This window comes from Malurus melanocephalus, unplaced genomic scaffold, assembly GCF_030028575.1.
Source record: "Malurus melanocephalus ecotype Western Australia unplaced genomic scaffold, MMel_1.1 scaffold_553, whole genome shotgun sequence".
Lineage (NCBI taxonomy): Eukaryota > Metazoa > Chordata > Aves > Passeriformes > Maluridae > Malurus > Malurus melanocephalus.
In genome coordinates, this window is record NW_026623785.1 from 217,661 (window position 1) to 233,323 (window position 15,663).

The 15,663-nt window shown below is 43.4% G+C and overlaps 1 protein-coding gene across 1 annotated transcript in view; it reads left to right on the top strand.

Moving 5' to 3' along the window:
- Positions 1-15,663, top strand: part of PKHD1 (PKHD1 ciliary IPT domain containing fibrocystin/polyductin) — a 238,629-nt gene that overhangs the window by 50,978 nt on the left and 171,988 nt on the right. The window contains exon 32 of the mRNA XM_057382183.1: positions 3,458-3,608. Coding sequence (XP_057238166.1) covers positions 3,458-3,608 — 151 coding nt within the window. The remainder of the gene's footprint in view (positions 1-3,457; positions 3,609-15,663) is intronic.

The following is a 15,663-nucleotide window of genomic DNA, read 5'->3' on the forward strand; positions in this document are numbered from 1 at the left end:
TGTTTTTTAGTCCCATTTAATTGTGAATGCCCCAGAGACAGGGTTTATTATTCCTTCAGGGAATCTTATCAGGGAGAGATTCTCAATCAAATCAATCAAGTTTTTCTTACTATTTTCCCATCCTTCCAGCTTCTTCAACATCTTTCYTGTTGTCATTAACTTCTCCCCCTATTGTGCTCATGCTTGTTTTTTAGTTAGAAATTAAAACTTTGCCTGCAGAGTAGTTTTCCAGAGTACCGATATTTTTTTTCTGGTGAATCTATTTCTAATCTTGTCTTTGCTAAAGGGAAGCATGGCAAAGAATATTTTCAAATKAGTTTCTTGATTTGAGAAATCTGTGAAGAAAAAGAAGAAAAAATTGAGAGGCTTGAATTATGCAAATTAACTTATTTCAGAACTTCCAAAAACTTTTTTTCCACATTTCTGTTCAGAAAAATATTGAATTTTAAAATATTAATGGAATTTGTAGGATAGAAAACTTAAATGTTTCCACCAGAAAATAACTATTTTGGGAATTCCTGAAATAATACATATTGATTGCTTTAATTAATGATAGTAAATAATAATAATAAAACTATATATGAATCTGAAGAATTAAGACAAGCTCAAGAATTGAGACATTTGTCTCAGGATGGGGACAAAACTACTGCAGTAAATCCTGGCTTAAGTGCACATTAAATCTCTTTTGTTTTTTCATTACTTTTATAGAATCACAGAATAGTTTGGGTTTGAAGGGAGCTTAAAGTTCATTTTGTTCAACCCCTTGCCATGGGCAGAAACACATTCCACTATCCCAGATTGCTCCAAGTTCCTCCAATCTTGCCTTGGACAGTTCCAGATTTGGAGCAGCCACCTGGACAATTCTTTTCAGTGGTTTAAATAAATCTTTTCCTTATCCACTCTGTACCACAGCCCATCCTCTATCAGCTCATAACAGCAAAAACAAATTCCTTAGACGAGTTGTAAGTTTTGCCATTAACAACACCTGTATCAATGTACATTCCTGARTTCCATTTAATAATTCACTCCTTTGCTTGCATATCCTTGGAACACTACAATTTATAAACAGTTTTTTAGCATCTGTGTTTCAGGATGTGGTTACATGAGGACAGAAAGGAGCTGGCTCTTTTCTTACAAGCAAAGTTTGTTTACTTTTTGTAAAAACTTATGCAAACCACTCGAAGTCCTTTTGCTGACTTGAATGTTTGGCAAATTTGGTCCATGCCCTGCATCCAGCCAACCACCACCCCCTTCTGCCTTTAAAACAGTTGGTTATTTAAAAGATGACTTTTTTTTCTTGGACTTTTGAAAAACAGTGTTGCGCAGTCTTGAAAGACAGCCCAGTCCACTGAATTATTGTACAGGACAAGATCAGTTCTCAAAGTGTTGTTACCAAAAGCCAGCACAGTTCCCCAAGTCTGGCTTTTGATTATTGATACAGCCGAGGGAAAAGTTCATTTAAATATAAAAATAATAATCCACTGTTAAAAGAGTTCAGCAACTTGCAGAAGATTTTTTTTAATTAATGGTGCCTAAGGTGGCTGATTCCTTTAACACTTCAATCCTGAAAAAGAGCAACAAAACAAACAGCCCCTAAATGCTGGTCAGAGCAGGGATTTGTTTGCAGAGTGAGCTGCTGCATCCAGCAGAAAAGTTTGAAACCTTCAGGGTCATCAAACCACCCTGATCATCACCCTCCTGACAAAGCTCTGACTTTTGGCTTTCTAGTTGGGTTGATTTTGGTGGAGCTTTGGGCAAGGGAGGTGGTTCTACCCCTCTGCTCCACTCTCATAAGAMTCCACCCCGAGCAGTGTCCAGCTCTGGTGTCCCCAGAAAAAAACATTGAATTATCAAAGTGAGGAGGAGGCCAGGAGGATGATCAGAGGGATGGATCAGCTCTGCTGTGAGGAAAGAATGGGAAAATTGGGATTGGTCAGCCTGGAGAAGAGRAGGCTGTGAGGAGACCTTAGAACATCTCTCAATGCCTAAAGGGGCTCCAGGAGAGCTGGGGAGGGACTCTGGACAAGGGTCTGGAGGGACAGGACAGGGGGCAATGGCTTCAAAGTGACACAAGGTCRATTTTTGTCAGATATGAGGAAGAATTTCTTCCCTGTGAGGGTGGTGAGGTCCTTTCAGGTCACCCAGAGAAGCTGTGGCTGTTCCTGGATCCCTGGAASTGTCCAAGGCCAGGTTGGATGTGGCTCTGAGCAACCTGGGACAGTGGAAGGTGTCCCTTCCCCATGGCAGGGGGTGGAATGGGATGAGCTTTAAGGTCCTTCCAATCCAATCACTCTATGTTTTTAACTTGGACACTTCAGAACATTCCATTATATGGTATTTTCAGGAACCTGAAGGCCTCTGAAAGTCCTGGCCTTGCCTACCTGATCCTCTGTTTTGTTGAGTAAATCACATTGTGAACTCCATCCTTTCCTAGCTTTTCAGAAAAGCTGCGTAATTTCTGAGCTACATTTTGGTGCTGCTGTAACTCCTCTCCTTTCTCCCCACTTTGTGTATCTGATGGTGGGGTGAGAAGGAGAGGAAGAAGGAGCAATGGCCAAGAATCACAGATCCAATTAGGTTGGAAAAAAACCTCTGGGGTGATCAAGTCCAACCATTAACCCAGCACTACAGCTTGCTCACCACTAAACCATAAGTTGAATCCTATAGCTCCCCACATTGAAATGCTACCAAAATCAGCGACTGTCAGCAGCAAAACCAAGGTAAAAAAAAATGTTTCTCCCCACCAACCTTTTCTATTGCTTCTTCCTCCTATGCAAGGGGAGGTTTAGAGCAAATGTCTGCTGGCATAACTGGCACATATATCGAATCTGCTTAGTCTGGGCTGTTAAGTAAGTTTAATTAATTTCCTAAGTTAATGTTCCAATGTTAGCAACAAAGCATCATTGCAATCAGCTGGGTAGCAGGAATTGGAACCCCTAAATGAGCTCATTTTTTCACAGTTGGAATTAGGGACCAGTTAGCCAGTTGTGTGGTTTTTCCAATTTCTCCCCTTGCCCTAGGGGAGTTGCAAGTTATTCATTCCCCATTGCTAAGTGTGAGTAAGATGGGGAGGGGGCAGACACGAACAAACCCCACTCCTTGTAGGAGTCCATCTTTGCTCCCAAAGATGATTCCCTCGCTGCTGTCTGAGCTTATCCTCCTGCTCTGGCCCTAGAATGGCATTTGTTCCTGTTTGTGATGGTTTGGGGAAGGAGAAAAGCATCGCTGAGAGATATTTACTGCGTGTATTTTCGTCCTGAGCGTGTGCAGATAAAGGGGGGAAAAAAACAAATAAACAATAAAAGAATGGAAACAAAATTACAGAAATTTGCAAAGTTTGACAAATGGTGGCCAGGAGTTGCCACAAGCTAATGGCTTGCAATGATTAATAAGAGTAAAAATAATTGCATTTCATTAAGATTGATGACACCCCATTTAACCTCCCTTCTCGTTTCAGCCCTAAAGTGGAAAGAGATGAAGTTCTCATCTATAATAGCTCCTGTAACATTACCATGGAAACTGAGGCAGAGATGGAGTGTGAGGGAGCTAATCAGCCAATTACTGCCAAGATTACTGAGATATGGAAAAACTGGGGCCAGAACACTCAGGTATAATCAAATCTTTTTTACAGACTGATTCAAACAGCTTAAAATTAAATTTGTAATATTGTGTACATTTAAAGGGGGCAAGAAAAAAAAAAACAATTTAGGCTGAGCAGCAGCAATATATAATATTAAATGCTTTCCAACTTTGAATAGCAGTCCTAATGCAGCRCAGCTGAATTAATGGTTAACTAAGGTTAATCATGTATTTCATGAGACATAAATGAGCTTTACCTTATTTTCTGAACCATGTATATATTTTTTAACACTCTTCTTTTTTTTTTTCTTTAATATAAATTCAATTTTGTTCTTAAAGTGTTATTTTCTGTTGAGCAGAAATCTTAGCCATGAGGTACACTTTCAGGTCTCTGGCAGAGACTCAGCATTCAGCATTTGTTCAGCCCTGGCTATATTTGATTTTTGCAGCTTTTCAGAAGTAAAATGGGACAGTCTTCCCAGTGCTGTCTCTGGGTATAGCAAGAGAAGAAGACATGGGTGCATGACAAAAAAAACCTGTAACTCTGAACCAGCATAAAATTTAAGACTTTTACCTAAAAGTGTCACTGCAAACCTGAAATGTCCTTTTAGAGTACTCACAGTTTTGCAGTTTTTGGGTGTGTTTAGCCACCTGTAAGAAGAAATTTAAAGGGGTTGGGTATTTGTTGAACACCAAATATCCCTTAGTCGTTATCTTTTCCTGAGAAGTGGTGGAGACCTCCTGAATGCAGGGAAATGTGAGTGGGAATAGTTATGCACCTGACATGATAAAAAGCAAATTTTTTTTTTAATCTATTAAATAAAACTATCACTCAATTTTTAACACTATTTAAACTTAGGGAAGTGAAGTCCATTTCCTCAGCATCAATATTAAAACTACCTTAGTAACTTTTAACTCTATCTGCAAAGAGATTTCCTGGATTTAAGGAATCTRAATTCACTTTGCCACCCCAAAAGTAGCTGCAGTGTCCTGGCAGAGTAATTTTGGTGCATTTCTAGTGTTGAATTTTGCAATTAAACGTATACATCTGATCTATTCCATATTCAGGAGTCGCTGAATACTTGCAAATCTACCTTACATGAATGTAACTATTGTGGTGTAGTATCCTAAATTACAATACCTTCYTCCTGTAAAGGCTGTCCTTGGTCTGTGAAGGAATGTCRGATGCAGAATGTTGCTTATTAGGGYTCATTTGCTCATCAGCCTTGTTAATTATGGCACCTAAACCATACCCAGCTAAGGAGAAAGAAAACCCCAAAAATTGCTGGTTGGTTGCTCTAGGATGCCAACAAAGGGAAGTGCCCAAGCAAGCACCAGATCAAATGGTAACTGCTCCTTATATTCCTGCTTTCCTTCCCAAATGGGAATAGGGCATCATCTCCAGAGCCCCAAAGCCTGGAATGCATCTTGGAGGGCAGCTCAGCTGTGTCACGGGTCCTGTCACCTCAGTCATGACARGGTGACAGGCTGTCTTTTAACTCAGGTGGGAGCAAGAACAGGAAGGAGCAGCGAGGTTTGTCCCTACTGTGTTTTTTCTGCTCAGAGTAGGGAAAACCAAGGAAGTCCTAAGTGTCCTGAACGAACAAATTCATTCAAAGCAGGATCTGGGATTTGCTGCTACTTAATGAACCCAATGGGCATTCAGAATCATTTTATCCCTCTTCCCAAAACTGGCTTGGGTGAGCAGAGGTGGATGGGTGGGGAGTTCAGATAAATGGCTTCAATTTTGGTCCCTTTCTGGCTGACAGCATCCCGYGAAGATTTACGACCTGGCGCGGCGCGTGCACGCTCCGCTGTGGAGGTTTAAATCATGTCATGTGAGCTGGCCTTACCTTTCCAGTGGAAAAAATGGTCCCCAGGTTCAGCACTGAGCAGTGAAAGGCATTAATAGCACCACGTGCCTTAGGATAATGGTGCTATTAGCAGGCAGCACAACTCTGCGTTCCAGTAATGGGGCTGCATCTCTTTATAATAACATCTGGCACCTCTCTTGCACGCTCGTGCAAGGATCTCAAAGCATTCCATAAAAAAGGGGCTTGATCCTGCTCTCTGCACAGCTGCACTGCTCAGTGGTTTGTTTTCTGCTGCCTCTTCTGTCAGCTGAAGGGTGCCTGGGGAGGCTGAGAACTCAGCCTAGCTGGGCTTTGTGGGAGGGTGGTTTGATGATGATGATGATGATGATGATGGAGCAGGATTTGCTCCAGGATGGTATTGGAAGTGAGGAGAGGTAATGTAGAAAGGCTGGCAGAGTCTTATGGCATGGAATGAATGGGCACTGGCAAGAAGAGAGAACAGCCTTGGATCAGAGCAGAAAATAATAAATMAAATGTAAAAGGTTGTTTCTGGGAACCTGAGTCTAMGAGGTACAAGTGGTCACATCAAAARGACTGCCAGAGTTCAAGAAACRTTTGGAAAATGCTCTCAGGCACAGGGTGGGATTCTTGGGGTTGTCCTGTGCAAGGCCAGCAGYTGGACTGGATGATCCTTGTRGGTCTCTTGCAGTTCTAGTTTTTTTAGTTTTCTTCCAGGTTATTTTATGACAGGTCTGTTATTCTCTGATACCAGTTGTAGGGTGGTTTTTTCATCAGTTTTATTACATACTTAACAGGGCCTGTTCATATATCTCAATGAGGAAGAGATTATTGTGATTAATGGGATTTGATAGATTGGAAATTGAACCAAGATTAACTCAGTTGGTCAGAGCGTGGAGCTGATAACACCAAGATTCTGGGTCCAATTCCTCTATGGGTCCCTCACTCAAAAGCTGRACTKCATGATCCTTGTGGGTCCTTCCAACTCAGAGTAYTCTGGAAATTCTGTGAATGTGACAAAATTTTGCAGCAGTTGGTGGGAGAGCACTGAGCAGGAGCTCCAGGGATGCTGGGAAGGGGCATGGTGGGTGCATGAAAGAGGCTGGGTGACAGGAGATCCTCAGTRTCAGGGCACCAAACCCCAGTGTGGTGGTGATCTCTCCCAGATTTGTGTTTCTATGATGATTTTAGCAGCCCTGTAATTACCCACAGCTCACAAACACTGAAGAAAAATCCCTGTGTAAGAGTTCTGATGTACACGAGGGGTAGGGGCAGAGCCACCAGCTCAATCTGAACTGCAGAGTTTAGCTCCAGAGTTCTTAAMTTTTTGGATGATCTGTGTGAGATGGCTAAGCCTAATTCTGCAGGGAAGAGTCCTTCCACTTCCCATTTCAGCATAACTTTGAAAATAGGGTTTAAACTAGCATAAAAAATGGTTGGTTTTTGAAAATGCAGACTGCCCCTGGTGTGCATGCTGTTCCCTTGAGTCAGACACTTCAATTTWGTGTTTAGGTTGAACCCCTTTGACAACTTTTGGGCAGAATCCTCAGGAAAACAGCTGCATTTTCTGGGAGATGCTGCAAAAATCCATCACTTAAATTTTGTCCTTGCAAATCAGGCCTGTGAGTTGTTGCTTGCATKAATCATAAAACCCTTAAGACAGGAAAAGACCCCCAGGAACATCAGGTCCATGGTTATAGTCAGAGATGGGCTTAGATCTGAATCTAGAGGACTCCCACAATTTCATGGAGTTTCAATTTGATGCCTGCCATGTGATTTTCATGGCAGACTTCATGAAATTTCAGTTCAGCTCGGATTTTTCCTGGGGTTTGGTCTGTGTCCCACCACCCCCCAGAGAATAATTTTTATGATTTTCTTTAGAAACTGATTTAAACTCTTTCCTCACTTTGTGTTTGAAGTATTTTGCCCTGCATGACTTAATTAGGTCACAAGAAGTAAGCAGCAGGCCCCTGCCCCACTGTTGCATTCAGCATCATTAGTGTTTGTAACTTGCTCTGTTATTATCTAAAAAGAGTTGCACAATTATTTTTATTTCAGTATATATAATGCAATTTAGCCTACTGAAAAGAGAGGGAGGGGAAAAAAAAAAAAAAAACAACCCAGCACTGATTGTGATAATCCCACAGGACTTAATTAGTTCACAGCTTCACGATGCACTGGATAATGGGAAGATATGAATTAAATAATAAAGGGGGAAAGAAAAGTTCTAATGCTCACTCAGTACCTGTCCACTTCCACCTTGGCTGCGTAATGTCAGCCTGGTGACACTGATGAGATGAGCAAAACMCCCTGAAAATGCGTGGAGAGGATGCTCATGGGAGGGTTTGCCCAGGCTGGGATGGCTCTGAACCCATTGTGCTTAGTGAGCCATCCCATGATTATTCCAGATCGCTGGAGCAKCTAATCATGATGCAAACGTGCTGCTGAGGCACTGCTCCCCTGCTCCCACTCTCCCTCCTCTGCTGGCCCTCACWGGTGATGGAATGCTCAGCAGAGGGCAGATTCCTTGTTTTGAGTCAGTCACAGGGAGTCTGAACTGTATCCCAGCCAATTCCCTGCAACTTAACCTTCACAGGGAKAGGTGGTTAATAAAAATGAACTTTCCAGATAAAAATGCCATCCTGAATTATGGCTCCACCTGGATGTGCTGCACTGCCTTGAGTTTGTTTGTAACAGGGCTCTAAGGGAAGGTTTGGASATTTGAGGGGTGGCTTAGAACACTGAGCATCTGTGAATTCTTAGCTTGGTGCTGATACAGAGATAACTGCTTTGTTCACTTCTCATAAAAGAAAAAAAACAAACAAACCTACAAAGGCTGTATCTGAGATATGTACAGACACCTCAAAGATCCTTTCTGTTCAACTTCCACTTGATGTAATCAGGACTAGCTCCTCAAATCCCTTGCATTCCTCTGCAGGTCTTAGAGTTTTTATTTTCCAATTATATTGCCTTTTTTTCCCCACTTACCATCTCTCTGAATGCCACAGTGTTTGGAGGTGAGGAAAGAACTGATGTYATTTCAACCATTGGAGATGTTTGGTGATTTACAAGGGTGGCAAATCCTYGGCAGCTTTCAGGGAGTGTGGAATGGTCTCTGGAAGCCCAGGGTCTCTGGKTGCTTCAAGCCACGTCCAACCAGGCCTTGGACACTTCCAGGAGTGGGGAAGGAACAGAGCAGATTTCAGTTTGACAGGAATATTCATCCCCTTCATGGGGAATTATAATAAAATATGATATTTAATTCCTGTGTATCCATTTAGAGAGTGCAAAACACCAGAASCCTTTATCTGGCTGTGGGGATCACTGCTTCCTGAGGTTTGGGAATAGTTTCATTGGATTATTAGGAAGTATCCTGACAGAACCTGACTTTATGTTGTCTTGGGCTGTGAGCAGAGCTCCAGTCCTTTGGCAGTGCAACCAGCCAAAAATAGCCATGTTACACAGGAGTAGGACTAGATTAAACCCTTCTGTAATATTTGTTTGTATTTTCACAAATGTGTGGCCCGTTTAACAGCCCAGCAAGCCCATCCTCACATCCCAAATTCCCTGCTTTCTCAACCTGATATCTCAGTCACAGAATTATTTTCAGAAGGAGGTGGGGAATGCAATAAAAAAACCCCATCAAACCCACATAGAAAAGAAGTGGAGCAGCCCATAAAAAAAAAAAAAAACAAAAACAAACAAACCTAATAAAAATAAACCCACAAACCCAGTCTTGGGGTGCGGAGGCTGCTGGAGCAGAGAGGTACCATCTGCAAGGTTGTTAAGATGTAGAGAACCAAGATGGGCTCCCCAGTAACCACAGGCAATGTGAAGAGATAAATGGTTGACCCGAGCCCGTGTCAGGCAAGGATTGATGCCACTATCAGCCCTAGTGCCTTTGCAATGATTTTTTAAAAAATCTCTGATAGAGTGTGTTATCTAGTTACTGGCACGAGGGCAATGGCCTGCAGGCAGTGAGGAGGAGGGGGGAGGAAGAAGGAGAGGAGGGGAGAGAGAGAGAAAGGAAAAAAAAAAAAAAAGGTCATTCCAAGAGGACAATCTCTGCTGGACTAAATGAGAAAATAAGGGCCTTGCTCTGTGAGGGGAAGGTAAATAAATAAATAATAGGAAAAGGGGACTGTTAGGTATGTGAGGCAAGGATAAGCAAAATTGCTTGTCTTCTCTGTTTTTCTTTTTTTCCTTTTTTTTATTTTTTTTTCTTCTTTTTTTTTTTTTTTTTTTTTTTTTTTTTTTTCCTTTTTAATAGGTTCGGCCTTGGGCTGTAATGGGAAATTTAGGAGATGTGCTTGTGGTGCAGTTTTATTTTCCTTTAACTTTTTGCTTCCTGATTTGAGGGTTAACTCTATCCTCTCCTGCTGTCAGATCAAAAATGAAGGACTGAACTSTAACTTTCTCTTTTCCTCCCCCCGTTGTGAAGAGCATTTTGTTTTTTATTTTCAGTCCCACCATCTCTCTAGTGTCTCTGAGGAAATGATTTCCTGAATTGTGAGTGGCTTTCCAGGGAATCCTCTTTTCCCCACCACTCACACTGCTGTGCTCAGAGGTGCATTGGAAGCTTTCCCCAGGATATCCCCTGGATGGGATATCACCATCCCCAGGATGGGATGTCAGTTCCTGTAATCCACAGCACCTCAAAGCCTTTCCATATGCATTTAAACAAACCCCTGTGAAATCAGAACTGAGAATGGCACAGTTTAATGACAGTAATTTTCCTTCTTCCACCTCCCTTTATCCCTGCTCCGAACCTTTGAGAGAAACATGAATTTGAAGTGAAAAGTGCCATTTTGGAAGTGCTTCTTCAGGGAATAGAAAGCAAATCTTTCCCTTCTTKTGCAGAAGGAAGGCTTCAGTAAGGGTCAGGAGGGTGTGGGGAAATTTCCCTGTGTGACTATGGGCTCATGTCCTCTCCACTTTATCCCAGTCACTCRCACAGTCTTGCTGCTACTTTGCTGTTTAATTATGACAGAGGCTTTAATTGACTCCTTCAGCAATTAAGCATTTTGGAGGAAAAAGGATTGTCTGTGTTTGAAACTGTGGCTCGGGTTCTCCATCTATGGGATTTGGAATGGTTTGGGTTGGAAAGGCCCTTAAAGATGTAGAGCCTTCCATGAGACTGGGTTGCTCAAAGCCCAATAAAACCTGGCCTTTCTCAGTTTGGGGAAGGAAGTGGCAATGTTGGATGTCTGGGATTGTGCTGGGGAGTCCACCTTAGGCTCTGGGTGAAGTTGGAGGAAGCCTTTCTCCTTCTCCATCTGTAAATCTTGAATTTAATGGAAAAAGGGGCTGAGCAACATGGACACACGCCTAGTCCAGAGTTGTTCTGTATTGGAGCATGGTTAACATATCTGATGGTCTTGTCCTTGGTGTGGTGTGACATGGGATAAGGATGTGGCCTTTCAGTCTCCTGTGTCACGGTGTCACCATTGGATGTGTCCTCTCCCCATTCCCACACAGAGCAGCGCTGGGGTTTGGATGCTCCACACGGTGTTTTCTGTGTGCCAGAGGCATTGGCCAACTGACAACCCGTCCCAAATATTTCTGGGGTCTGGCTCAGCACTCAGCATGGTTTGGGCGTATGTTGAAAGCTGGGAGGTTTCTATGACATAATCTTGGCCTGAGTGGGATCATTGAAGGGATCCTTGAGGTGGTTGAGCCATGGATTTAGCTCCAAAGTTCTGAGTGTGGTACCTGGCCTATCCTCTTCCACGAGGGCAGGATCAGGTGTCCCACCCCATCCACAAGAAGTGACAGAGAAGAAGCCTTGGAAAATGTATGTGGGAGGGGAGCACAGCCATGTTTTGCTCCTTTTGAAAAAAGTGAGGATAACTAAAGCCTGAGAAGTTTGGTCTTGTAGTAAACCACTGGCAGTGATGGAAAGACAATCATCTTGTGTCATGGTTTCTTCTGTGCACAGTTTAGAGTAAGGGATGGAGTAAGGACAAATAGTGTTTCTTGTTCAGGTTTTTTTTTTTTTAGTTTGATTTTTTTTCTGGTTTTATTACTGTTGGTGTTATGACGAAGTTTGGCATAGGCTAAAAATGTGAACTAGTTGTACAGCTAGAGGACAAACAAATCGAAAGTAGGGAGGATTCAGTTCATAGAGTGTTTATTAATAACTTCAAAAAATAATTGCTGTAGCAGGAGGGCAAATCAGAGTGCTCAGTCTTGAGTGAATCTACTCGAGGCTTCCCCTTGTCTCTGAGGAAAGGGTTAATTTACTGTGCTTGCCAGTAAAAACGAGCTGTTCTGGTGATGAGCCGGGTGATGGACTGAATTAACAACAGCTCTAAACCGGGTCCCATCCCCTGACTGGCAGCTCCCTAAGTGGGAGCCCCTCGTGTCCAATCTGTCCTCGACAATTGCTGCAGAGCAAAGGACTTCATTAAGGGATCGTAAGGGGACCTCGTAAAAACCAGAGAATAATTACAGCTGGGGAGGAGCAGAGGGCACCGAGAGCTCTGTGCTCCCTGTGAGGAAAAGCAGACATTGCCAGGGCAGGGAAGCTCAGGTGAAGTGGGTGCTATGAACACTTAGCCCTAAACGCTGGGTCTTCTCAGTAAAGCTCAGTTTAACCCCATCCACGGCTTTAACAAAATATCCCCAGTCAGCTCCATGGGTGGTGGAGGGCTGGGAGCTGTTAGCTCACATTCARTTAAATTTCAAATGTCAGAGCTCGTTAATGGTGATTTTAGCCAAAGACAGCTTGTAAGGAGCTGGGTAAATTTGAACTTCCTCACAATTGAGGAAAGAGACTGCTGTTTTGCTTATTGATTTATTTTCCTGCTTTTCACACATCTTCTCTGGGTSTGGGATTCTGATCAAGGGTCAGGCTCAGCTTCACCCACTTAGGGGCTACAGTGCTCCCCTTTTCACACACGCTCTCTTGCTCTTTCATTGTTAAATTCACCTTTCTATTCTCTAGTTCACCTTTATTACAGTTTTTCCTCCTGTCTTAACCTGTGTTTGGTAAGTAGAAGATGCAGTTTTTGCTTTCAGTGTTGAGGGGAAMTTTTCCCTGAGCTCCCCAGCAAACCTGTGAGGGAAAGCAGCATGCACCATTCTCAGGTGGATTTAAATCAGRTATTAGGGAGAAATCRTTCCCTGTGAGGGTGGGGAGGTCTTGACACAGRTTYCAAGAGAAGCTGTGGCTGCCCCTGGATCCCTGGAAGTGTCCAAGGCCAGGCTGGATGRGGCTTGGAGCAGCCTGGRATAGTGGAAGTTGTCCCTGGCTATGGSAGAGAGTTAGATCTAAATGGTCTTTTAGGTCTCTTCTCACCCAAAACAATCTGTGATTCCATAATTCTCTGAAATGAATTGATTCAGAAGAAGTTGACCAGTGTTTGTTGCTCTACAGTGACTTTTGGGAGCTTTGTTGGGAGGGTGAATCAGGGGACTGAGCCAATGAGGATTCACAGCTGAGATGGCCTTGACAATGTTGCAGGAATTGAGATTTTTCCATGCTGAGATTTTTCCAAGCCAGGGTTCAGTTTCAGGCTGGAAGAGGTTGTTTCTGGATTGTCAGGTACGTGAAGGATCTGAGGACAGGTATCATGGATGACTCTGGGTGAGTTTCTCCAGGTGRTGATAGCTGGTGTTTTCACCTTTTCTGACACCTTCATTTGTGTGTGTGCACCAGGATGGCATCCAACCCTCCCCAAAACAAAATCCACCTTTGGAATATTACTCWGTGCATCCTTTAGCCCTTGAATGCATTCAGATACTGGGGTAAGAATGTGCCAGCAGGGATCCTTGGGTGAAAGGACCCTRGATTTTACATCCTGCCAAATGAGGCGGACAAATGTGTGTGTGGGAAGGCAGTTAAGGCCAGGGAGGGCATTATTGCAGGGGATCTGCGTTCTCAACAAAGATGAGCTGTTCCAGCCCTTTTAAAGACAGAGGGATGGTTTTTACAGCTCAAACAGCCGCAGTTTGTGCTTTCAGCTCAAAGGCTTCTCAGTTCAGAGGGCAGTGTGTTGGTAAAGAGGTTCTCTCTCACGCTAGGCTCTCATCTTGTTGTCTGATTTGAATGAAGTTTGGGCTGAAATCTCTTGAAATGACAAGAGTGGACACTGTCCCATGGTGTGTGTGATGCTCTCTTCAGTGGAGGCGTTCTCATTCAGGCCAAGTGGTTCAAAGTGCACTAAATTAACTTCAGCTGCCTTCTGGCTTCTGCTGTGGTGCTGTCTCCACCCCTGAAATTGCCTATCGTGTGCCACTGTGAGCTCAAACTACTGAAAAAAAAATTGAAATTAAATAGATGGAAGTGCTGCTCCACTGAGAATCAGTTCTAATTTTAGCTATGTAAAATAAATGTATTAAAGAGTACATATCTGCTGCGATCACGCTCTCATTTGGAAGGCATCTTGTGTTGGGAATGTTCTCCCCACTTTGTGCAGCTCCTTGCACAGTAGGGTCAGAGGCTTTATCTGGATTTGTCACAGTTAAACAGACATCCCTTGTTGCCATAAAAGGCCAGTTTTTAATAATGACACAGACACAGTTAAGGGGATTAAAAAGGGTTTTACCTCGGTATTTGGGATCCCAGGTGCACAACTTGATGGCAGAATGCACCCCTGTGTACAGCACGGGTACAAGTTTTATAGGTTTCAGGAATTAGCATATCTATCTAGGATTCCCTAATAAGAAACTTAACAAATGCAGTAATGTCCCCCTATTCCAATGAGCCCCCCCCATATGAGGCCAGAGCCCACTTACACAAGATGTTCTGTACAGAAGGCTTCACTCAAGGCTGGAGCCTCGGGTTTAAGATAGCACAGGGCACACTGACTCCTTCCTCAGGATGTTTGGTCTCTCTGCCCAGCAGAACTCCTAAACTAAGCTGGAATATCAAGCTTCAGGCATTATAAGCAGGTGGACTAAGTGGTACAGGTGGATGCATAGAGGGTACAGAAAGCATAAAAAGGAAAGGCAAAAATCACCAGGCATCACCCTGACTGCAGGAAAATGTCATGGGGTGTTCCCAGTGCTCTCAGTGCCACTCAGTGCTCAGATTCCCATTAGGAACTGGCAAATTCAGCTTGGAATGGCATCTCCAAAGTGGCCTTTGCTGAGGCCTGGCATCTTCCTTACCCCATAACCGGGCRATACCCTGTTGCTTCTGTGACCTTTCCCGCAGGAGCCCCATCTTCACCTTTTTACCTTTGTGGCAGATAAGTGTTTCTGACGATGACAATAAAGATACCACAAAGCACTTTTATTCTCGGTTGCCCCATCTGGGCCGCGCGTTGGATCCGAAGGGCCGGCGCTCCAGTCAGATTGCGCTATCAGATGGAGCTGGCTCTATTTCCTGCATTATTCTTCCTGGCTGTACCACATGATGCAATTATGTTTGCATTTAAACCTGAGCACTTACCTGTAATGATRCCGCGGCTCGGCACACGATGCATTAGAGCAGCAGATAATGCTCAGATAGGCTGAAGGCAGCGTGTTGTTGATGTGCTAAAGCTAAACAGGACACCRAGAGCGGCCTCTGAAAGCTCGTGGCTTGGGCTGGGCTACTCCAAAAGCTCACATTTGGATAAAGTGKGTGGGAGGGGAGCACAGTTATGTTTTGCTTCTTTGAAAGCAAAACGGGATTTTCAGGCAAGTTGGGCTTAAAACTCTGCATTAGGATAGTTTCCACTATAATAAATAATAAATATCAGGCTGTCGTGAAAAAAAAAAAAAAAAGTGGGTCAGCCCTGAGGATAACTAAAGCCTGAAAAGTTTGGTCTGGTAGTCATGGAAAGACAATCATCATCTTGTGTCATGGTTTCTTCTGTGCATGGGGTTTAGAGTGAAGAATAGAATAAGGAAAAATAGTGTTTCCTGTTTGGGGTTTTTTTAGTTTTTTTGAGAAATAACAGCTGTGCAGGGAGAGATTCTCTATCTGAAGCACAGGTGCAGGATGGTCTCTGTTGAAGAAGTTGGACACCAAYGCTGTTGGTTGCTGCCACCCACTTCTGCAGGAACGGGAAAGTCTTGGTGGCTGCAGGGAGTCCCCAAATCCTGTACCCCTGTAGCACAACATGAGAGGAAAATATTTTTTCAGGACTTAAAGGAGGCTTACAGGAAGGCTGGAGAGGGACTTTTCMCAAGGATATGGAGTAATAGGACAAGGGGGAATGGTCTTAAGCTAAAAGTTTTTTTAGATTAGATATTACAAATAAATTCTTCGTTAAAGGGTGGTGAGGCTCTGGCACAAATTGCCTGGAGAAACTTTGGCTTC